This window comes from Berghia stephanieae, chromosome 4 (assembly GCF_034508935.2).
Source record: "Berghia stephanieae isolate SIO BIC M18660-M18661 chromosome 4, UCSD_Bste_1.3, whole genome shotgun sequence".
NCBI classification, from domain to species: Eukaryota; Metazoa; Mollusca; class Gastropoda; order Nudibranchia; family Aeolidiidae; genus Berghia; species Berghia stephanieae.
Window position 1 is genome coordinate 85,202,687 of NC_088363.1, and position 24,406 is coordinate 85,227,092.

Sequence of the window (24,406 nt, forward strand, 5' to 3'; positions counted from 1 at the left end):
GCACAAAGAATAAGCAAGACAAAGGGGAATGGCTTAAACCGGGAACAAAGGTAGATTCCAAGAGCACATTATAAGTGTACTTTTAGTCCAAGATCACCTAAAAAGTATCCCGGCACAAGTACGGGCACCCACCAAGAGTAGTACACTCGAAAGTTTACAAATCAATATGTATGTATGTGTGTGTGTTATATATATATATATATATATATATATATATATATATATATATATATATATATATATATATATATAGATACATGGGTCTTTTTTTACCTTTTCTCCATGAGAGGCGAAGATTGCTGTTGGGTATTCTGGGTGGGGTTCCTGACCCCTCATATATATATATATATATATATATATATATATATATATATATAAATGTAAATTTTCACTCACATTATTCTGCCAAGACGATTTCGTTTCTGTGTTCCCACTTCATCAGTCGGCAGAATCCATTTGTAAGTAATGTCCGTAGAGAACTCCAAACTAACGTTGTTTCGCTGCTTAAAATTTACATTTATATATTAGCTCTAACCACCATTATCGAGCACTTTCGTTCCTACAAGTACCCGCCAACACTCATAAATATATATATATATATATATATATATATATATATATATATATATATATATATATATATATATATATATATATATATATATATATATATATATATATATATGTATATATAAAAATGTAAAAAAAATGACCCCAACCAAATTCCTTGATGTACACAGACCCATAAGACAATTTTCCCAAAAACATAAATAAAGGAAATTTTATTTAATGTCACCAATAAACATTAACATAAAACAATATATAAAATAACCGTCAATATAAACTAGCATATATTATACAAATTTGTACAATTCATTGCTGCAATATTAAGAAATGCGTTTTATTGAATACATGGCTGTCATAGAGAGAATTGCAAACTTATTACACATATCCATATAGATCAAGCAAGTAGTAGTATAGTAGTAGTAGCAGTAACAATAATATTAGTACAGTAATAGTAGTAGTAGTAGTAGTAGTAGTAGTAGTAGTAGTAGTAGTAGTAGAAGAAGTTTGTTTGTTTTTGCTTTTAAGGGTTTTACGGCGCTTGCAACACATTTAGGTTATATCAGCGCCAGTAAAAAGGAAGAAAATGGGATAGTAAAAAGTTCTAGAATTACAAACAAAGCACCCCAAAAAAAAAAAAAAAGGAAGACAAACGGGAACTACGAACAAATAGGGATCAGATGTAGATTCCAAGAGCATACCACCAATGTGCTTAGTTTGAGATTACCTATAAGTCTCATCCAGACACAAGCACAAAATCCAACAAAGAGGAATACACTCAAATGCTTACACTATACATTAAAAATGACAAATATAATAATACATAACAGAGAGATGATTTACAAGGAAAAAAATATCATCTCCCAAAACAATAACTATGCATTTGACTGTTTCCCTCCCAGCTAGGACTCCGGCCAGGGCCAGGACAAAACTAAGTAATCTCATTCCAAGACAAAGACAGAAAGCGTTTTGGAAAACAGATACAAGGGGACAGAAGACACAGTAAGTACCTCCCTGACCACTATGGGAGGTCAGGAACCCCACCCAGAAGTAGTAGTAGTAGTAGTAGTAGTAGTAGTAGTAGTAGTAGTAGTAGTAGTAGTAGTAGTAGTAGTAGTAGTAGTAGTAGTAGTAGTAGTAGTAGTAGTAAAAATTTGCCATACTTAGATAGACCTTTTTCTACACATGTTCTCAACAGAATTTGTTTTAAAAAATAGATATAAAGTATGCATGATTCAATAAATCATAAAATGATAAATCGGGTGCAGAAGGATATTTAAGTCCACCCCTGTCTAAACCTGTGAGATAAACTCCAACAATATCGTCATATTCCCAGGACTGCCCCTTCAATTTCTAGTGCCTCATTGCTACATAACCACCAATGACTGAGTTTCTCGCCGCGCTTACAGAACATTTCGATTCACTAGGATCGAGAGGGAACTACAAAAATTTCAATATGAATTGTCGTTAAAGGAATTAATTCATTATAATTCGTCTCCAGCCTCACTGCCCATGAAACACAGGCCTTTACCAACTCTTAATAACACAAAGCATACAAATAGCGAGTCAATGGCCTTAACTCTAGAATCTCAAAGATGTTTGTGACATGACATTCTACTATAGTTTCAATATACCCCCAATATATTTACATTTACTTATCAATGTCATAATATTACCTTGGTCAGAGGTTTCTACATATTCAGATAGGAAACAACAAACAGTTTTTATGATGAAATAATATTTAAAGACAACAGTCTATAATCATCTCTTACCCTTTGTGAGAAATAATATTTAAAGACAACAGTCTATAATCATCTCTTACCCTTTGTGAGAAATAATATTTAAAGACAACAGTCTATAATCATCTCTTACCCTTTGTGAGAAATAATATTTAAAGACAACAGTCTATAATCATCTCTTACCTTTTGTGAGAAAAATTCACTAAACCAAACACAGTAAACCCCTTAATTTCTATGTACAGATATGCAGCTTAGTGGTCATGCAGTATGTCACTTAGTTTCTGACGTGGTGGTCCCTAGTTTAAATCCAACTATAGGGTGCCACAAAGGTGAGTCCTTGACACATTGCACACCCATAAAATTTGACATACACAAAAAGGGTCAAAAAGTTAGTATTAGACCTGCACCAGGCAACAAACTAAACAATCTATACTGCATAAGGAATTTAAATAATAAATAAATTAAGTAAACCAATAGGTGTGTTGTCAAACTCATTTATAATAATTACCGTTTTAAAATGCTTTATATTTGATGTGGTGTAGACGTTCAATTTAGTAACATGTCTCAAAGACAGAAAATATTTTCACCAATTTTACTAATAAATTTCAAAGTTCAAATCTGAATATGGAAAGAAAAAATATCAAAACGTTACGTTTTAAAAATAAAATCTGTATAAGTTGCAGGTCTGGACTACTCTGTGGTAAGAGAAGGCAACAATGATCCAAACCAAGTACACAACACGGCTACCCCGACAAACAATAGACTGGTTACAACATTGGAGAAACACCATACACCAGATTCCACAGAAGTCGCTGACCGGTCTAGTCGTTGTTGTTGCTGGGTCTGTTGTTGGTTGTTTGGAACAAAAGCTGTCGATATCGGTGCTCGATTATCAAAGCTGGGGGTTTTGTCGACACCTTTGTTGTTATTATTTACCGAGTCTTGGCCTTTGCTATTTGAGTTATCAGCAGTAGTCCCAGAATCTATAGTCTCTCCACTCTTTTTTAACACCACAGACCCGTCTAAACCTGGTGTGCTTTCAATCACTTCAAAATCGATAACAACCTTTTTCTGTGATGGCCTGAATTGTCTTGTATAAAATAAAAGAAGAAAAGAGAAAGACATGACAATAATAGCAAGACGTGAATTGGTAAAGAATCTACCAGCCTTACTAAGGGAAGTTCCACTCACTTGACTTACTTGACTTAGATGCCTTTCGCGTCTCGACCGAAAGATCGGGTCGCCTTGGCTGTTTCCAGTATTTCCTGTGTGAGGTGTCTCCAATATTGCCGGTCCTCTGCTAGGGTTCTCAGATTTTCAAGGTCCCTACCGTTATGAGACTAATGCTTTGTCCAAGTGTGTGAGGTTTTGTTTAGGATCACAGGGAGTGTTGTGATCGGTCTTCCTCTGAAAAGGTTCCCGTGTTTTTGGAAGTATCCCGACATGGCTTGGTTAGCTGGTATGTTTTTGTCCCTGCGTAGTATGTGACCGAAAAGTTGCCATCGTTGTTGTAAAATGTCAAGGGAGATTGGTCTTTCTTTTGTGATCTTATAGAGTGATTCATTTGAGATCTTTTTTGGGTATTTGATGTCCAGTACCCTTCTTAGCTGTGTGCGATGGAAGGCATCCAGATGTTCTTCTTCGGATTTTGTCAACGCCCTAGTGCCGCAGTTATACAGAAGTTCCACTCACTACTAATATGAAATATAGCGCCATCCTAGCAACATCACTTATCAATGAGAAGGCAATGTAATGAAATACACTCGAGCACAGCAATTTCAAACAAGTAGGGAACGGGCCTTTTTGTTCGAGATGTCTTTGAGTTTCCTGTGATGAGTATTTTTCACAGGATATGAGGCAGGTAAATATGGGTGGTCTTGATAAAAGTAATATTATAATAACTCTCCGTTATTGTGAACTCTGTCAATAGTGTGACAATTCAATTTTCTTTTCTCTGCCATCTTTTACAAAATTATGAAGAGAGTTTTGACTGGTGTTACGATTTGTACGTCTTGTCTTGTTCATTGCAGAAATGGAATGACAATTCCCACTGAGTGTGCTTTATAAAAAGACAAAGCCAGCATATCGCATGGTGGATTACACACTCAACACGCGACATCATCTACGAATCACTATCACTCCTCACTTAACACCCTCACGCTCTTCCCGCTTAACCATAGCAGGCTAAAGAGAGAGTTTAACCAAAATACGGATAATTGTTTCTGTCAAAGGTTGATGCTCGAAGCTCGAAGAAATAAATAACATGTAAATTGAATGTAAGCTTCAATTTAATAACAAAAACAGATAGAATGGACGTTTCGGGTTTCCCCTTTATAAAAAAAACAGGATGAATGAAACACTATGAAACAATAAAACTGTTTCATTCATCCTGTTTGTTGATAAAGGGGAAACCCGAAACGTCCATTCTATCTGTTTTCGTAATCAAATTGAAGCTTACATTCAATTTCACATTGTAGTTTTGAGTCAAACTTTGAAGTTGAGTGTTGCCATTTTATATAACAATAAATAAATCCATGATCCTTACCTATATTTAACACCAGCCATATCCAACAATCTTCTTGATGCAATCATTGCCGGTGTATCATGGTATTTATCAGAGTAGAAAACGACTTCCTTGATACCAGATTGCACAATAATCTGAGCACACATGTTGCAGGGAAATAATGCCACGTAGATCCTGCAGTCAGAGACATCTGCGAGATTCTTGTTGAGGACAGCGTTCAGTTCAGCATGGCATACTGACAAAGTGTAACAATAGCATTTGTTCAATAATGACAATATCAAATAATAATAATAATAATAATAATAAAAGTTAAAATAATAATAATAAAAGTAATAATAATAATAATAATAAATAATAATAATAATAATAATAAAATAATAATAATAATAATAAAAAAAGTAATAATTAATAATAATAATCTTAGGCGCCATTGCTTTATGCCATGACACTTTAGTAAAAAAAGTATGATCTGCGAAACCACAAAATTAAATTAGCAGTCTGTTTGTAATCACATGTACAGATTTTAGTCGTATCTGAAGCCGTTTGAACAACGCCATTGTCACTTTATCTCATTCATCTGTAGTGTTTCATTCATCTTGTTTTGTTGATAAAGGGGAAACCCGATACGTCCATTTTATCTATTTTCGTAATTAAATTGAAGCTTACATTCAATTTCACATTGTTATTTACTTCTTTCGAGCTTCGAGCAGCAATATTTACACTATGGACTGTAGTAAAACTGACCATAAGGAGATTTACTGTTTAGCCAGCTGTCAGTTGATTTGTCATCGGATCTGTTCCATGGCATTTCATCGTCATCACAACCAATCGGCATGCCATTGTAGCCAATACCGACAATCTTGTTTTGTCTGTTGACAATGCAAGCTCCAACCTGTAATATGGAATATGAAACGAGTGAGAGAAAAAATTTGACCCACCCCCTGATACAGTCTTCTTCTCCTTCTTTCAGCTTATCCCGCATTTTACAGGGTTGCCATTATGCATGCCACATCTCCATGCATCTCGGTTCAGAGCATCATCTTCCTCCAGGTCCAGTTCTTTAATATCATCCTTTACCTTATCCCACCATCTAATCTTTGGGCGTCCCTTTTTCCTCTTTCCCACTAATTGTAAGTCCAATACTTTCCTCCCCATGTTAGAACCATTTCAATCTATCTTCTCTCATCTTTACTGATACATTCTTCACTTTAGACAACCTTCAAATTCGTTTATTTCTCACTTTATCTTTTCTTGTCCACTGATACAGTGTTGTTACTAAATTGAGATGCATATAGAAATAAACATTATGTCAAAACAAAATGCATCTCTTCCGATCTTCATTAATAGCACAATAATTCAAATATCTTATTTCCTGTATGACGCTTTTTACCTTTTCAATTTTAGAGTACAACACATAAACACAACTAGACATGATCATCAACCTTGCTTGAAATTTTACAAACAATTTTTGAAAATCCTCAAATCAAACCCGAAATTAGAAATAAATATCTAATGATGTAAACCAGAGAATGGGAAAAAATATATTGCTACTTAAATAACAAATATAGAGGCATACCTCATTAGCACTCATTCGTGGACACTTTTATCAATAAAAAACGTAAGGCTCTATACTCATTTTAATTAGTTTTGATTCAATGGGATTCCCAAATTGGCAAGATTAAGTCTCAGTATGAATGAGACAACCAAGATGATCTAATGTAATCTTGCCCAAGTCCTACCATTATAACCACTTTCATACCATCTTGTTTGTTTGTTTGTTGTTGCTTTAGGTCTCTTCCAACACAATTGAGTTATATGAAGACCGCTGAACAAAAAAAAGCAATCTAACAAATTAGTACAATGTAAATCAAAATCATAACTAAAGATATCATAATAATTATAAATAACCAAGAACAAACAGGCAGAAGATTTACAGAAAAAAATATCCCCTGTCAAAATATCACAAACCAAGAGCAGGATAGGCTATAAGAGAAGAAGAACGACATACTACGATCGTACACCATGCGAACATTAGTATATGATTCAGGGTGATGCTCCATCCAACCACCCGCATACCCATCTCGTTCAAAATGCTATAGGTCACAATTTTTATTCCACATGCATGCCATTCAGGAGCTCAAAATATATTATAATAATATATACAAGTATATATTTAAGTATCTAGCAATATATTTTTTCCCACTCAACTAAAAATTTATTATTCGAGTATTGGATAAAATTTTATCACAATTTCTATTGTCTTAATAATAATAATAGTTTAATATATTAATAGACAAAACATTTTTTGACTTAATAAGAGAACTCCACAAAGCTTTTTATTTGGCCATGGAGAGATATTTTCTGCATTTAATACCTTAATATATTTTGCTCACTTATCTTAGAATTCTTTCCAATGTTAAAAGCGAAAAATGTATTTTATAAATTTTAAGAAGATGATTGTATCCAAATAATAAGAGTGACCACCATCTGGAGTCGATTCAATGCAAGTACTCCCACCTCATTGTCATACTTGCTTACCAGAAGGTTGAAACACAACCCACATGCTAAAAATGATGGTACCTATGTCTGTTTTCGACGGAATTCGACGAAACAAATTTGATTTTTAAAATAAAATCATCACACTGTCTAATAAATCTCATGAAACAAGCAAACCATCTTCAAGTCAATTGGAAACACCATGAAAAATTTGGTGATGATTGGCCTGGGGTTTCGGAGCCTTAGTGTTACAAAAAATCCAATGTGCCAAATATATAATAAGATGTTATCATTAATTATTTTTTCTTATTGTCAACAAATAATCCTAGTATAATCTTTTAAAAGCCTTTATAAAAAAAAATTATGAAGATTGATAAGTTGACATGTACCTGAGTTCTTGGATCTTTGCTTCTTTGTGCACTCAAAAATGCAATTGACATGAAATACTCCTCCCATTCAAGATAGTTTGATCTTTTATAGGGCATTTCGATGGCCTGAAAAATTAAAAAAGAGCCTATTACCCAAAACCCTTTGACTAATGTCTACAATTGCTTTTGAGAAATTACATTTTTTTTTTGGTATATAAATGGAATAAAGATTAAAGAATATCTACGATGTCCAACACATTATAAGATAAATCAATAATTATGTTCATAACTATGACATGTCACCATAAAATGAGTTGTGAGTAGAAAGGTAGTGGAAAATAAGTAATGTTATCTTGTTTAAATTTAACTCTCAACAGTTTCACGGATCTTCATTCTTTTTGACCTTTTCATGAGAAGGCTATTTTCAAAACGTTTTAGCATTTCATGCAATTGATCAATCCTGACTAACGACCCCTCATTTTAATCATAAATGGACATAAATTTGAAACAATGAGGAAATTTATACCCTGGACCCCAAATAAAGAGCAAATATTGAAAGGTTGTGTTATGTGATACGATGGAAATTAATTTTTTTAAAGGTTTATTTTACAAACAAACAAAAAACACATACAAAAAAAAAAGAATTCACATTTTTAAATATCACACACGTTTTTTTATTTTTAAAATATCAACCACATCTCCAACAGATATGTAGATAGCAAGTCATTTTTTAAGACCATTTTAATTTGGGAGTGTACACGGTAACGCGGGCACCTAGCCTCAGGATCTACAAACACTATAGCTCTGATAACTGGCTTGCCGCTATAATACAAATACAAGCAATATATGTGTGTGTGTGTTATTTTAAAAAATTAAACAATACAATTTAAATTTAACCCATTAGTCGAAATTCAAGGTTACCGTAACACTGTGTATGTTACGTAGATACTGAGGCTAGGTGCCCGGTAAGTAACGAAAATAATGATACCAAAATATATCTGCGATATTCCTCTTTATAAAGAAGTTATGCATCTTTAACTGGACCCCCCCCCCCCCCCTAAAACTTTTAATAAAAGCGAACTACAATTTCCAGTCACAACTTGCTTATACTTATGGGCGAATTGGGTCACAATTTGACTCCCACTGCTGCTGCTCACTAAACTGCCTACGGTTACCGTGTAAGTAGACACTTCGTTTTAATTTTATTATCAAACAATTATTATGTTAAAAAAAGGAACCTTAAAAAAATGTTTTTAAACTTCTGAAAAGACTGAAAAATGAAATCGCTTCAATTTATAAAAAATCAATATCTTAACCATTACAAAATACAGATGACAAAGGCATCTTTTGATTATTGTGGTCTAAATATACTTTAAATAAAATTTGAAATTACATGACCATTGTTTTGGTTCTCCGCCATCATTTTGTCGTGAAATATTGAAAGGTAGGGTCCCTATACTTATAAGACTCCAGGGGTGAGAATGACTGGTCACAAAAAAGGAGGAAATTTTTCATCGTGAAGATCATGACCCATCCATGCGACCATAACCTATAAATTTGAATTCTCACTAAAATTTACTGAGATGCGATCCAAAATTTGTCTCGCAGCAATTTCTAACACGACTCGGTTGAATTTCAAAAGTTGAAAGTGTAATTACACACATCTGGTTGGTTGTAGTAGGGATGAATATGTGATGGTGGTTGTAGTAGTAGAGTGGTAGGGATGATGGTGTGGGGTGGTTGTAGTATGGTGGTGGTAGGATGATGGTTGTGATGGTGGTGGTAATGTAGTGTGGTAGGGATGATGTAAGTTGGTGGGGATGATGATATATGATGGTGGTTGTAGTAGTGGTAGTTGGGTTGATGATGTGGTGGTAGTTGTATCGATAGTGGTGGTAGGGATGATGTTGTGCTATTTGTAGTAGTAGTGGTGGTAGGGATGATGATGTTGGTGGATTGTAATAGTAGTGGTGGTAGAATGTTGATTAGTGGTTTTGGTGAAGTGTTTTTTTATTCAGTGATGATAATAGCAATTGTCACAAAAAGGAGGAACATTTCTCGGTCTATCGATCAAACACAAGCAAAGAAACCTAGTAGTTAGTCAGCATAAAATACAACCCAAGAATCTCTTAAATTTAAAGCCATAGTCAAAAGGTAAAAGAAAAAGATTAAACTAAGCCAACCACCATTGCTTTGTTTCTAATATATCATCTCTATATACCAGATGATTTAATGTGGTTGCTAAAGGAAAAGAGAGAGAGAGAGAAGAGAAGGAGGAGAGAAGAGAGAGAGGAAGAAGGATGAAGAGAGAGAGATAGATAGAGAGAGAGAGAGAGAGAGAGAAGAGAGAGGAGAGAGAGAGAGAGAGAAAGAAAGTAGAGATAGAGAGAGAGAGAGAGAGAGAGAGAAGAGAGAGAGAGGAGAGAGAGAGAGAGAGAGAGAGAGAGAGAGAGAGAGATTTAAAAGGCAATAGGTACCTACAACAGGGGAAAAAAATCCAGACCCATTTGTCCCTCCCCTTCCCCTTCAACCATTAACTAACTAATCAAAGAAAACTACTACTACTGGTCTTCTGTGTATATTGTGACATCTGAATCTGGTGCCATACTGTCTGGCCCAACGTCATAAAAACGGGACCGTCACTAAATTTCACGAGACTGAGCACAGGTGTCAAAATATGACATATGACATAATGGTGATTTTGTGGTTTTGAGGAAAATGTTTGACACGGCAAATTTGAAAAAGAGGAAATGTGATGGGATGGGCGGAGATAAACTACCATTTAGGCGGAAGATTCTCAGCCCTGAGACTCTGAAAATATGATTTATGAGGTGAGGTACCAGAGCGACCGCTCTAGTTCGATAATCTTCTACTAGTAGTATCTAGCAGTAAAGCCTTTACTAAAAGAGAATGAATGAGATGAGACAAGAAGTCTTCTCAATACTCAGTAGAAGTAGAGACTAGAGAAAGAAGGCGGGGCTGCTGCTACTGATGACTACTGACGAGGACTGCTGAAGGCTGAAGGGTCTTCAAACTTCTACCCCTTGATTATTGATTTGGTTACCATTGGCCTCCATGTCCCAAAAACACGTTTGTTTCAATTCTATATCATAGCCATTACCAAAGTCAGCATGAAAGTATTGAATTACCTTATAATATTATATTAAAGGGAAACTAACAAACGTTTGTTTTGTTTGTACTTTCGCGGAGTTTCGCGTAGGAGGTGGTGGTGGGCCAAATTTGATATCATCCAATTTGTTTTATGGTTGAAATTAGTGAGTACTCGATACTTTTTTTTTTCGCGCTAATCGATATTCCATACGTAGCTTACTTTGCTTTGTTATGAATTAAAATAGATTTCTATTCTTTAAGATAATATAAATAAAAAGAACCTTCAGAGTCTTGGAGGGTCAATGAAACAAGTCTATGCAAATTGGACCTACAACTCATGTGCCATTTGAGCGACTGTTCTTAGAAGCGGGAGATCTTATTTATTTGCTTGAAACACTCAAGCCTTTCTCCAGACAATGTCCATAATGATAAATCATTAATAAAATAAATAACTGAAACGAAATAAATTGATATTGAAGTTATGAACAATGAAAAAAATAATAAAACTAAAACAGAAACAAAATACGTAATATAAACATTTACAAAAATTATCAAAAATGACAACAAATGTTGGTGAAGGGGGAGCAGAGTGGCTAAGATGTATGGTCTTTGCTTTGTGCCCGAAGAAGCTAGAGAGTTCGACTATCTGCCCGCCATCAAACTCGAATCCTACTTTCACAAGAGGTATCTGAAGATGAAGACTTTAAAAATTGTAGCTACGGCATTCCATCTATGAAGTGGCTGGCACACACGTAAACTGAACGTCCTCACTGTAGACCAGCTTCTCCCATATGAGCCGAATCCGAAATACCTGGGCATTACATCTCGAAAGTGTTGTCAGAAAGATAGAGAAACGCAACAGACTTCGAAGGAAGCTGGCGGGAACAACTTGGGGCGCTGATTAAGCACTTCTATGGATATTTGCCCTAGCTTTATGCTATTCCACCACGGAGAACCGTGCTCCGGTCTGGAGTAGGAGCAATGACATTGAGAAGGTTGATGTAAAACTTCGCAAATCCATGCACATGCCCCACACACACACAAACACACGAATGTCCGACGGGAGACAATTACAACTGGGCTGGCTTAACAGAATAGAGAGAGGAAGTGGGGAAGTCCCAAAGCCGAAATACAAATAAGTCCCTGCAACCCTCACACTTTGTTCCCTGACTTCGGACGGGGCCGCGCATATATAAGATGGGAGTCGGTTGGAATCATGATGTAACTACAGTTACAGTTGGTTGGACGAATTCAATCCATCCAGGGGGCGGGGACATAGAGACTCCTCGAAACTGGGAGAGAAGTTGCCATGATGGCAACGAATCGACTTCGGTCCGTATACGAATGCGGCGAGGAAGTTGCGGCCTGGATAGATCATCATGACATAGTAGTGTAACTCTTTAGAAGCTGCTGTCGCGTTGTGACTTTGATCAATCAAGTCACCTTGCCCTGGCTCACTTTGCCGTCCTGTATCGGGGTTGACCCATGGCCTACTGGAGAGTCGAGGCCTGGTTGAGCCAGGTTGGTTAAGGTCATTGACTAGCGCTGTGTAGTGTGTAGGCAGTGTGTTAGTGAGAGTTAGCAAAGGCCGGTATGCAATTGGGCAGTGGTGTAAGAGAACAATTGTAATTATTTAACGCATTAAAGGTATCGGAGTGATGATCTACAAATGAATAGCCTATAATATCAAATTATAAACCTTAGTTTAGCTTTGTATAGAAATAACCGTACACAAAACTTTATTTGAGATGGACTAAGAATACAACAATGGGAGAGAGAGAGAGAGAGAGAGAGAAAGAGAGAGAGAGAGAGAGAGAGAGAGAGAGAGAGAGAGAGAGAGAGAGAGACTGACTATAGTCACGTCATGGGTTGACCCCACGTTTATTCGCCTTCCCTTCGAATGTAGCCTACCCTAATGATAAATTTCCCCTCGGCGATAAATAAATTGAATTTCATTTGAATTTTTCAAGAGACAGGATCGGGGTTAGGGGTTCATATTCAATATAGTCATTCTAACTTAAATAAATTATTCATTATCTGCCTCGTGCCTCCACCCCATCCACTCTCACACGATTCGATACTGAAATTCTTTCTTCGGTAGAATACTTTTTAGTATCGATTAAGGCTCATCCTTCGAAATCGGAAGTAGGTAATAGAAAGAGGACTCCCACAGTTAAGAGTTCGGCAAAAGGGTAAAGAGGCCCTCAGTCAGTGTTGCCAGATTGGCGGATTTTCCGCCAAATTGAAAGATTTTTATCATCGCGTGGCGAAGGGAAATGGCCTGGCGGAGGGCGGATTTTTGATGATTTAGATACCCATTAAAAAAAAAGTAAAATTATAGCAAATATACTGCTAATGACGAGGCTTGTGACCCGTGCGATGACCCATAACCAGAGGCAACGGCCTAGTAGATAATTTCAGTGTCAGCCATTTTTCTCTTTTAAATTTAAAAAAAAAAAAAAAAAAATTCCCTTTATTCATCCCCAAGGGGACATTTGTCTTTAGGGTCTATGCCAAGGGAAGACTGGAATAACCCAGGCGTCAGCCGCGGTGCAGCGCCGCAAAGTGAGCTAGGGCTAGGTGACTTGCTCAAGGCCATACAACGCAGCGGTGGGTGATCGAACTCGTTACCTTTTGGGTACGAAGCAAAGACCGTACCGTTGACCCACGCTGCCCCGGGGTAATGAGTGTACTGGGCCTTTAAGTCTTTTAATCTCTATATGTAATTTGGCCAACTGATCATCTATTTACCGGATAAGTTTTTCATTCTGTTGTTATTATTATTATTATTATTATCATTATTATTATTATTATTATTATTATTATTATTATTATTATTATTATTATGATTATTATTATTATTATTTTATTATTATTATTATTATTATTATTATTATTATTATTATTATTATTATTATTATTATTATTATCGAGTATAAGCCCTCTTATGGCAGGTGCCCCTAAAGGTACCCTTGGCTGTAGGATCGTACACTAGGTGTAGATCGTTACGGTCCATCCACAAGTGGAGTTGTCTACCTGCCTCGTTGCAGTTTTGGTCGCCCCATTCATGATGGTGGCTATTAAAGTGTCCCAGACAGATGGAAGGATGGCTAACTACCGGTACCGGTGGTGTAGTCCAAGTTGCTCTAGTGGTTTGTAGATGTTAAACAGCCCACCTACCTCTACGGAAATTCTATTCACCTCGTTGCTGTCCGTTGTACTCTCAATTACCCTTACCTTCGATGGTTCTTTAACGTACACGCTAACCCCTCCTTTCAGCCTGAATTGAACCACCGTATAGCCTGGGATCTGGAAGCGAGAAGATTGCGCGCCCGAATAAGGTTCATCATCATCCATCGTGGCTTGTGGTCTTGAGCACGTTGCCGGTCAGCTGTCTCCACGAATCACGATCCTCTGCGGTGCGCATGAAATCTGTGTTGCTTTTTAAGTCACATTTGTCCATTCTTAGGTTATTTAGATAAGTCATTCTTTGTCTTCCTCTAGGCTGGGTCTCATGTAATAGGAGGATATCAACGTTATGGGCGGCACGTAGCTTTCACATAAGCTAACCCCCCCCCCCCCCCCCCCCCATGCTCTGGCTCTCGATTTAGAAGGATAATATATGCGTCAGGTCACCCAGGTATCGCATTTTCCAGCTGAAGATGTGTTGGGACATTCGTTTATTTCTTGACCGTGCCGACGATCCTGGTGACACGAACGCGGTAGTATTTGGCTGGCAAAAACAAGATGACAACCGAATAGACCTGAACAGGTTGTTAACAACAAAGAGGCACTACTATGATTACAAATAATATGATCCAAAGACGTATTTAGTCTTTGGATATGATTTAGAATGCTGTGAAATCTCTTAAATCTATCGCTCAAGTTATTGAAGTTCTTGTATTGTACAAGTTTCGATTTTTAAAAGTTTAGTTTAATTTTTGAAAATTCAATTTGGCAAAAATCTGCCAAAAATGTCTGTTTTCAATTTGAATGTCCTTTTCTTTCTTTTCTCATTTTTTCAGTATGAAGAGTTATTTCAATAAATGTAGTAACTGATTATTTTTTAGTATGTTGGAATGACCTGGAATAATAATTACATTAGCGCCATGCAACTTGTAGGTCCTGGACAAAATGACAGTATTTTGGTCAACCCATGATATGAGTCTGTGACTGTTGATCCCAACTGAACTTGTCTTTTCATAAAGATTTCGCACCAAGTCTTGTTTGTTTTTCTTTTCTTTCTTTTCTTAAAATCCGCAACGGTGATGGGTGGTGATGTACTATTTGTATTTGTTTATCGGATTTTTTTTTCGCTGCTTTCGATTCTTGAGTCAGTAAAAAAAAAGTTAAAAGATTTAGATAAAGTGTTCACTTGACCATCGTGCAGTACGGACCAATAGCTACTTTGTAGGGGCGGCGCTATAGGTCAGTACTGACCTTAGCCCTGACCTATTTTCAGTTGGTGGCTTTTCATAAAGTCAAATCGATATTGTATAAGATATTTTGTAGTAATGTGACTATCAAAGAATGTTAGAGTAACTAAACTTAATAATCAAACACTGACAATTGGGCGTTAGAAAGATAGTCGTCAGCACTGACGCACACGCGCTAAGGTGCATTGCATTGTCAGTACTGACCAACAGGTGATAACACCTATTGGTCAATACTGAACAATAGCCCGAGCCATAATCGATTAAAGATACATATAGTTTTGTGTGTTGGTCCGTTATACTTCTGGATGGCAATGTTGTGAGTTTCTTAGCCAAGCGCACACTATCTATAAGTTACGATACCAGTTCCCCGGGTGTTATTTAATCATTTAATACACATGCAGGTCTGACATCCGAATCCACTTATGGGCCTAGTTTAATATTGTAGTAATGGACACTTTTTTGTGTCATTTTTTTTTTAGATTTCCACAACAACAATGCGTCCATAAGGAATTGGGTTATCAGACCTGCAAATGAGTGAACGTCGAGGCTGGCCTATTCTATGACCTTGGGTGGGCTGTCCCAATTAGGACACCGGAATTGACTCTCTCAGCTCAGGGACTCCCAGTGGACTCACACCAACGTGCACAGATTTGCAGGTCTGATAACCAACGCAATTATAGGGAATGAGATTAGCGGAAGAGTAGCGTCCAGCGAGGACGAGAGACGCATGCGCACAACCAACATGACGTTCTCTCTCTAATAACTTTTCCGCCGGTGACGTCACAGACTATGGGTGACCTCCAATCAAGGGACGCTACTCTTCCGCTAATCTCATTCTCTATTATGGGCTTGATTTAACAATGCTGTTCTGGGCAATATTTTGCGTTGGTTTGATAGTATTTCCATTACAACAATGAGACAAAACAATTTGAGTTATCAGAACTGCAAATAACTACATCTCGCCTCAGACAGAGAGTAATATTGCATGTGTTGTCAATACCATTTTGCGAATGTTTTAGATTGAGGGCTCACATATTCTCACACTTTAAATGTGTGTTTGGCCTTCACTTATGAGACCAAGTCATTTGAGACAATAGACGCTTAGATAACCACGCCTCTCGGACAGTGGTCATAATGTGAACAAAGGCAATGATTGGTAAAAATAGCAAGCTTTGACAGGTTTTGCTATCGATGGTATGTGTCTAAGTACAATACCCACTGTTCTACCGCGTGATCAACAGAACCAGCACAGAAATCTATGTGTAAAATTTAAACGTTAAAATCTGATCGGGAAAATCGTGTGATAACTAGTCACCCACCTGGCGGTATAAAAACAATAACAACGATCAGAGACAGTTCAACTTCATTCACGTTGCTGTTTATAAACAACCAACTCTGTTTGTCCGGACACGTACGAAGGTGTGTCACAAATTCCATGTTTTGATTGGTCAAATATCTCTACTGGTAAATACCGACACCCGTGTTCATGTTGTGACAATGGGCATGATCTATATTACATTTCCATGTGCTCGAGGTCATTGGTCACATTGGAATATGTGCTCAAAGTGACCCACATAGTGAAAAATGTTCACAGTGTTTGAAATATCTAACATCACGATTGGTCATTTCGTACAGCTTGACACTTGGGTATGTTTACAACCTTCATAAACAAAGCAGCGTGTTTACATTTCTGAAGAAATATCCACTCGTTGGACAGCAACAAATCATGTGATTGATGACTTGCTTGGACGAAAACATGAATATAGATCGCTCCTATTGGATTCACTATTCTGATATCACGTCGCCCAGCAACGGCGAGCAGCCTGGTTCTAAACAAAGAAAATTGGTACTTTTTATTCTTCATGCTGGCTAGAACTTTTCATATGTCTTGTGATCACAATGTATAAAAGTCAAAACATGATCAGATTCATAATGTTTTTTTCCTCTCTGGTTACGCTTTTGTGCTCGTCGGAAAAATATTTCATAAGGGCGTCCGCCATTGTTCCGAAAGTTTAGAGCCAGTTACTAAGTTACCATGCGTCATTACGAGGGAAGTGACGTCATGACTGTTGAAGTCTATTGCGACACCCAATACTCTTCAACAGTTGTAACGTCACTTCCTTCCTTATGACGCATGGTAACTTAGTAACACTGGCTCTAAACTATCGGAACAATGGCGGACGCCCGTATGAAATATTTCCCCGGCGAGCATAAAAGCGTATCCAGAGGGGGGAAAAACATAAATTTGATCATGTTTGGACTTTTACACTTTCTGATCACAAGGCATATTAAAAGTTCTAGCCAGCATGAAGAATAAAAAGTAATGATTTTCTTTGTTTAGAACCAAGATGGCCGCCGTTGCCAGGCGGCGTGACATCAGACTACTGAATCCCATTGCGATAACCTGGCTACGTTTATCAGATGCATTGTAAACTCACTCATAACATTGGTTGGAATCCTGTTAGGTATGCAGACCAAATTGACTAGCTTAAAAATTATCAAAACAGCTTTTTAAAATCTGATTTGCTCATTGTTCAATATTTTTTACAGTTCTCAGTGATTCACCATGAGAAACTTAAGATACGTAGTGCTAGGGTATGACTTTTACAATAAAACTCAACCTGTAGTGGTATAGAAATAGCTGAAATAATACTTTAGACAATTATTAATATATGAACAAATGACAGATTTTTAAATATAGAAACTTGAGCATTTTGAACATATAGCGCCATAGCCACTGCTCAAAGCGCTTTTCAAAGGTCGTTAGGCAACAGCAACACGAGGACGAGAAACTACTCCTGTTTGTCGATCTTATAATTTTTCCTACAGGGACAACGCTGTTACCATCCAGTATTCCTTTTTCACCTGAGTACAGTGAGGTAATATGAGTCAAGAAACTTTTCCAAGGACTCAACTATCGTGGCTTTGGACTTCGAGCCCGAAGGCAAGTGTTATACCAGTAGACCGTAACATAGGGTATTTAAATAGGCAAAGAGTATATTCCAAAGAGAGTCTAAAAAGCAAAGGTCGGACTCAAGGAGAAGGGTGCAATTTTAATGTTTTTATAATAAAGGTGAAAAATTAATAATATTTATGGGAGTCCAATCTCGGCCGAATATGTTTAATAGTAGTAGTAGTAGTGGTAGTAGTAGTAGTAGTAGTAGTAGTAGTAGTAGTAGTAGTAGTAGTAGTAGTAGTAGTAGTAGTGTGTAGTAGTAGTAGTAGATAGTAGTAGTTATTAGTGAGAGTGTTATAGTAGTAGTAGTAGTAGTAGTAGTAGTAGTAGTAGTAGTAGTAGTAGTAGTAGTAGTAGTACTCAAGGAGAAGGGTGCAATTTTAATGTTTTTATAATAAAGGTGAAAAATTAATAATATTTATGGGAGTCCAATCTCGGCCGAATATGTTTAATAGTAGTAGTAGTAGTGGTAGTAGTAGTAGTAGTAGTAGTAGTAGTAGTAGTAGTAGTAGTAGTAGTAGTAGTAGTAGTAGTAGTAGTAGTAGTAGTAGTAGTAGTAGTAGTAGTAGTAGTAGTATGTAGTAGTAGTAGTAGTAGTAGTAGTAGTAGTAGTAGTAGTAGTAGTAGTAGTAGTAGTAGTAGTAGTAGTAGTAGTAGTAGTAGTAGTAGTAGTGTAGTAGTAGTAGTAGTAGTAGTAGTAGTAGTAGTAGTAGTAGTAGTAGTAGTAGTAGTAGTAGTAGTAGTAGTAGTAGTAGTAGTAGTAGTGTAGTAGTAGTAGTAGTGTAGTAGTAGTAGTAGTAGTAGTAGTAGTAGTAGTAGTAGTAGTAGTAGTATAGTAGTAGTAGTATAGTAGTAGTAGTAGTAGTAGTAGTAGTAGTAGTAGTAGTAGTAGTAGTAGTAGTAGTGGTAGTAGTAGCAGTAGCAGTAGCTAGTAGTAGTAGTAGTAGTAGTAGTAGTAGTAGTAGTAGTAGTAGTAGTAGTAGTAGTAGTAGTAGTAGTAGTAGTAGTAGTAGTAGTAGTAGTAAGAATAATAATAATGAATGGCTTTTCTATAACACAAGACTATGACGATGTCATGCTCTATGTGCTTTACATTGGCATTATTACATTAAATCATACATTTATAACAATAATCTGATAACACACATACTATCAACTAAGAGAAATACAATAAATAATACCGAAGTAGTACAGTGTGGGTTTGTTTGTTTTTTCATTATTGACACATTTCAGGTTTGAATAAATCAAAAGCTCTGTAAGATTTTATCAAACGGGTTTTCGTCATAGCTGCATAATTTATTTAAGTTTTGGTAGAAAGCTTTGATAGCTGAGTTATGAATAGAAAAGGCTAATTTTGAAATAAATCGTAATTTACAATGTGTTTGTTTTTCCATCATTGACACATTTAAGGTTTGCATAACTCAAAGTAGACAATTGCAATAATATAGTCGAGACAGCATCATTGTTGTTACAATTCTTTTAGCTGCATGAAGATTTAAGTCATTACGGATAGATGAAATTCTTTTATTTTGATAGATCAAGGATTTACAACGATTAGAAACCTGGCACACATAAACAGACACACTCGAAAAACACACCATTTTTATAACATCAATAGATTTTATATCATGTCTCTTTCCATTCAGAACAACAATGGACTGTGCGATTTACGCTCATTCTCTTTGAAATTCCCACAGAGCAATACCTCAGTTTCTTGTCGTTTAATTTCAGTTTGTTAAATATAATCCAATCTTTGACTGTCGATATACACCTTTCTGTGAAAGTCACAAGTTTAGGGAGATTTGATAAAATATCTGAACTGTGTATTTGGGTACCGTCACCGTAAAAGTGAATTGTACGTTATGCTCTATGAAAATCTGCAATAGGGGTTGAGTGTATCGTATAAAAAAACAGAACCAAGTACAGGACCATGGAGTCCGTCGCTTTCTGTTACTTAGATAGATACGATGTAAACCAAGCCAGGGCACTGCCTCGGATACCGAAAGTGATTTCTAGTCTGTTCAATAAAATAATGGTGTTGAATGCCGCCGGCATATCAAAAATACTTAGCAGACGAACTTTCTTATCATCAACATGGTTCAACAATTCCGAATATACTCTCAAAAAGGCAGTTTCGGTACAGTGGCCGTCTTTGTAAGCTGATTAGAAAGTTACAGTTAAGTCGTTAAAATCGATATATGATAAGATACGATAAGACATACTTTATTGATCCTTGTGCGGAAATTATTATTCTGTATCACAACACAATTAGGTAAGATATAAAAGAAATATCAAATGTTAATAAATTAAATAAGAATTATCAAAGAAAATTTAAGTCTTAGAAAGTACAGTGGAACAACAAGCGGATATATCATGGTGACTATGTGTCGGTTATACTTATAATAAAATTCTTGTCCAATATAAATAAATAATCAAATGATTCTGAAGATACTTTATAAACTGGTAGAGGTTAAATGATATTTTACTAAAAAGTAGAAGGGGATATAACATAAAAATCGTGTGATTAATATTGTGTAAATATCTCATCTGAGGAATAAATAAATTATTTTGTGCGATCACAGTATTTTGGTTATCACCTTATTCATAGAAATATTTATCATTTGCTTTAAAGTAAAAGATTGTAGAAAAGAGATTGAGTAGGAGTTATATAATATTTCTAAGCAGTAAAATGTTCTATAAATATTAATATAATTATTGAATCACCTCTCTATAATATTATCCTTATTTCATACATAAATAAATGAATATGTTGGCTTAATTTTTTTAAAAATAACTTTTACATTTACTTCTGACGCAACAATTTATATACCACCATTTTTTCCAAAAATTTAGAGGGGTCTGTAATTACTCAATTCTTTTTCATCAACTCCTGCTTTTAAAGAAATGGTCTAACTATGGCTTTCGTGTACAGGCTAGAACAATTCGGTAATATATAAAAGAAATATCAAATGTTAATAAATTAAATAAAAATTGGCAAAGAATATTAAAAGTCTTAAAAAGTACAGTGAAACAACAAGCGGATATATTATGGTGACTTTGTGTCGATTATACTTATAATAAAATTATTGTCCAATATAAATAAATAATCAAATGATTATGATTATGAATCAGATGATTATGATTATTCTCTCCTGACGGAGATAATCGTTTACATGTTTATGATAGGAAAATTTAGGGTAACAATGCAGGGTTTAAGAAGATAGGTGGGTAGAGGATCTAAATCACAATGCTTTGAAGGACTGGCGTGAATGATTGTTCGTTCTTCATCAGAAAATCGGTGGTGTCTTCATAGGAGGAGGCGTGTGTGGGTTGAGCTGTTGGGTCGAAAGATCCTCGGATTTTTTTACATTTTGTAGCTGAAAACATTGAAAAAATGTTCACAACTTAACCCGGTTTCGAATCTATCTTTGGCAGCCCATTATTTCTTTTGTTATTGTATGGAAATTTTTACACGTGAGTAAATTAATAAATTTTGATCCGCAAAATTCTCCCTTATCAGCCTCAACAATTTTTGCATTAAATAAAGATATCTTTATGCATATGTAGCCCAAAAGAATGCTTTTTCCGTTTCACTCGACATTTATCTTTCTTCAATTATTTAACAGTGTTATTAACCCTCTCATTACCACCCATAGGAACATGGTCACATTCGTTACGATACAACCAACAATTTTCTCATTCTGATTTCTCTTGTACATCACAATTTTTTTTTAAAAGCTTTGATTACAGCCATAAAAACTAAACACTGTGTTGTGGAGCTCACTTGTTACGTTTTTGTTTGATTAGGAAAAGTGCCTTGGTGTGAATTTTCGGGGGAAATTCTAGCTCTATATTTTAAAAAAAGGTAAGGAGAGAGTTAAACCATCCCGCGTTTTATCGGTTTGTGATAGACTGAGAGGAAATTCCATGTTGATGGTGCGCAAAATAAAATGCACGTTCCAGGAATTTTGTTTTAGACATTTTTCTTTCTAAAGTGGTGTATCGTGAAAATGAAGACCCCGAGTTGGTTTGTAGATACTCTGATATCAGTGAGTACATTTACAGTTACATTTTTTATTAATGTGCTAAGGAGCATTTCGTCTGTGTTGCTGTGCCGCCTGCACGTGATTTTTAGAATTCTTCCCACCCACCGGCACTGAGCCTAAATCCATTGAAAATGATGATAAATCTGTATACCGCTTACCCCAATTCCATCAGGCTCAAGGCGCTTTACATTCATAAAATTAATAAAGAAATACAATGAAAAGTTAAGTCATAGCAATTTCAATTATTTACATAGAAATAAACATTACAATTACACACATAAAAACATTCGTTTACAAAATAGAAATCATGAGACAAAAAGGTGAATTTTGAATTTAGATTTGAAAGCTGATAATTGGTCAGCACTTCTATTATTCTGGGGGAGAGCGTTCCAAAAATGGGCTGCTGAAAATTAGAAAGATTGTTCACCAATTTTGCGAGATGTTTTAGGTTTAGATAAGATTGCTCTTTCTCTATTAGATCTTAGATTTATGCTCTGAAAATAGGGATGTACAAGGCCAAATAAATATGCAGGGGATGAATATTTAGTGTTTTATAGATGATGCGTATTCCGACAGGGACCCAGTGCAACTCTCTAAGGACTAAGGAGATTAGAAGCAGATGATTTTTATCCTTTTTTTTTTCAAAACTAATCTTGAAGGTTTTTAATAGTTTCTTTGGAGATGTTAATTAAGATGGAATTGCAATAATTAATAATCTAATTTGGATAACACGTACTTAGGCATTTATCAGAAGTTCAGCTATGTTCAAAGGAATCAAGCGTCTAATTTGACTCACTCTTCTTATTTCACGCACTTGATAAGGTGTTTAACTTGAATTTACATTGATAGGTTGCAGTCGAAATAGACGCCGAGATATTAAATTTAGAATGTCTGTTATTTGTTTTGAAATCAATTTAACCTTGTAATGACGGTTACCCAAGGTCACCAAACCGTCCATAAACATTTATAACATTATTTTTGGTGAGCTCATTAACCCCTGTGTATAGGGAATGAGATTAGCGGAAGAGTAGCATCCCTTGATTGGACGTCACCTTACAGAGAGAACGTCAATTTGGTTTTGCGCATGCGTCTCTCTTGTCCTCGCTTTCGGTGAAGTGTCTCAAGTCGCTTTCACCGGAATCGAGGACGAGAGATGCATGCGCACAACCAACATGACGTTCTCTCTCTAATAACTTTTCCGCCGGTGACGTCCAATCAAGGGACGCTACTCTTCCGCAAATCTCATTCCCTATTGATTGATTTCCATTGTCTGTCTTGATTATTGCTGGTCCTTTGCCGATGGCCCGTCCATTGCATGGGAATCTTCAACTCCCATTTCGTTTTCCGTCGATGGCCCGTCAATTGCATGGGAATCTTCAACTCCCATTTCGTTTTTCGTCGATGGCCCGTCAATTGCATGGGAATCTTCAACTCCCATTTCGTTTTCCGTCGATGGCCCGCCTGGTGTACTTTCAATCGCTTCAAAATCAATTAAGATTTTTGAATTCTTAGGTTTATGTTGTCTGAAAAAAATAACACAAAACAAAACAAACACGATAGAAATGATAAACTGACAAAAGAGGTAAAAGAAAATGGTGTAGTCAAGTTTTAAAAACAGTTCAAAATGTACGAAATTTTACTCCTTTCATTTGTGTACTAATGGAACAGCAACACCATCAGAGCAACGGAAAAATAACACAAAACAAAACAAACACGATAGAAATGATAAACTGACAAAAGAGGTAAAAGAAAATGGTGTAGTCAAGTTTTAAAAACAGTTCAAAATGTACGAAATTTTACTCCTTTCATTTGTGTACTAATGGAACAGCAACACCATCAGAGCATTGGAAAAAGAGAGGAGTGGAGAGCCATGACCACCAACGCCACCAAACATGACACAATATTATGATGATGATACCCAGAATACAACATGAATGACCCAATCAAGGTGCTCAACAGAAAGGAACAGGTCATCATCTTCAGACTGAGAACTGGACACAACCAGTTAAAGGAACATATGTGGAGAATGTCCAGAGCAGGTGCCTCTGGACAATGTGACTGCGGACTTGAAAATGAAAATGGACATCATGTCCTAATGGAATGTCCAAGGTACAACCAGTTGAGAAGGAACTTCTGGCCTGATCCAACCCCATACTCAAAGAAGCT

General features: G+C 36.1%; 2 protein-coding genes across 4 annotated transcripts in view; both read right to left on the reverse strand.

Moving 5' to 3' along the window:
• Positions 1 to 753: 753 nt before the first annotated feature.
• Positions 754 to 10,927, reverse strand: LOC144971435 (deoxycytidylate deaminase-like). The gene is made up of 5 exons (XM_078912342.1): positions 10,841 to 10,927; positions 7,713 to 7,817; positions 5,572 to 5,719; positions 4,849 to 5,062; positions 754 to 3,393 (listed from the first exon to the last, which is right to left on the reverse strand). The coding sequence occupies exons 2-5, from the start codon at positions 7,806 to 7,808 to the stop codon at positions 2,994 to 2,996; spliced, it is 858 nt and encodes a 285-aa protein (XP_078768468.1). The 5' UTR covers positions 7,809 to 7,817; positions 10,841 to 10,927; the 3' UTR covers positions 754 to 2,993.
• Positions 10,928 to 18,278: 7,351 nt separating this feature from the next.
• Positions 18,279 to 24,406, reverse strand: part of LOC144971436 (deoxycytidylate deaminase-like) — a 34,436-nt gene continuing 28,308 nt past the window's right edge. For all 3 annotated transcript variants that reach the window (XM_078912346.1, XM_078912345.1, XM_078912343.1), the window contains one exon: positions 18,279 to 23,763. In XM_078912346.1, coding sequence (XP_078768472.1) covers positions 23,520 to 23,763 — 244 coding nt within the window. In that variant the 3' untranslated portion in view covers positions 18,279 to 23,519. The remainder of the gene's footprint in view (positions 23,764 to 24,406) is intronic.

Excerpts from the sequence above, each read along its gene's own strand:
- LOC144971435 (XM_078912342.1), bottom strand. The coding sequence starts at position 7,808 with ATGCCCTATAAAAGATCAAACTATCTTGAATGGGAGGAGTATTTCATG. Across the intron at positions 5,720-7,712 it reads GCAAAGATCCAAGAACTCAG|GTTGGAGCTTGCATTGTCAA; the intron begins GTACATGTCAAC and ends TCCATATTACAG. Across the intron at positions 3,394-4,848 it reads ATGGCTGGTGTTAAATATAG|ACAATTCAGGCCATCACAGA; the intron begins GTAAGGATCATG and ends ATTTTATACAAG.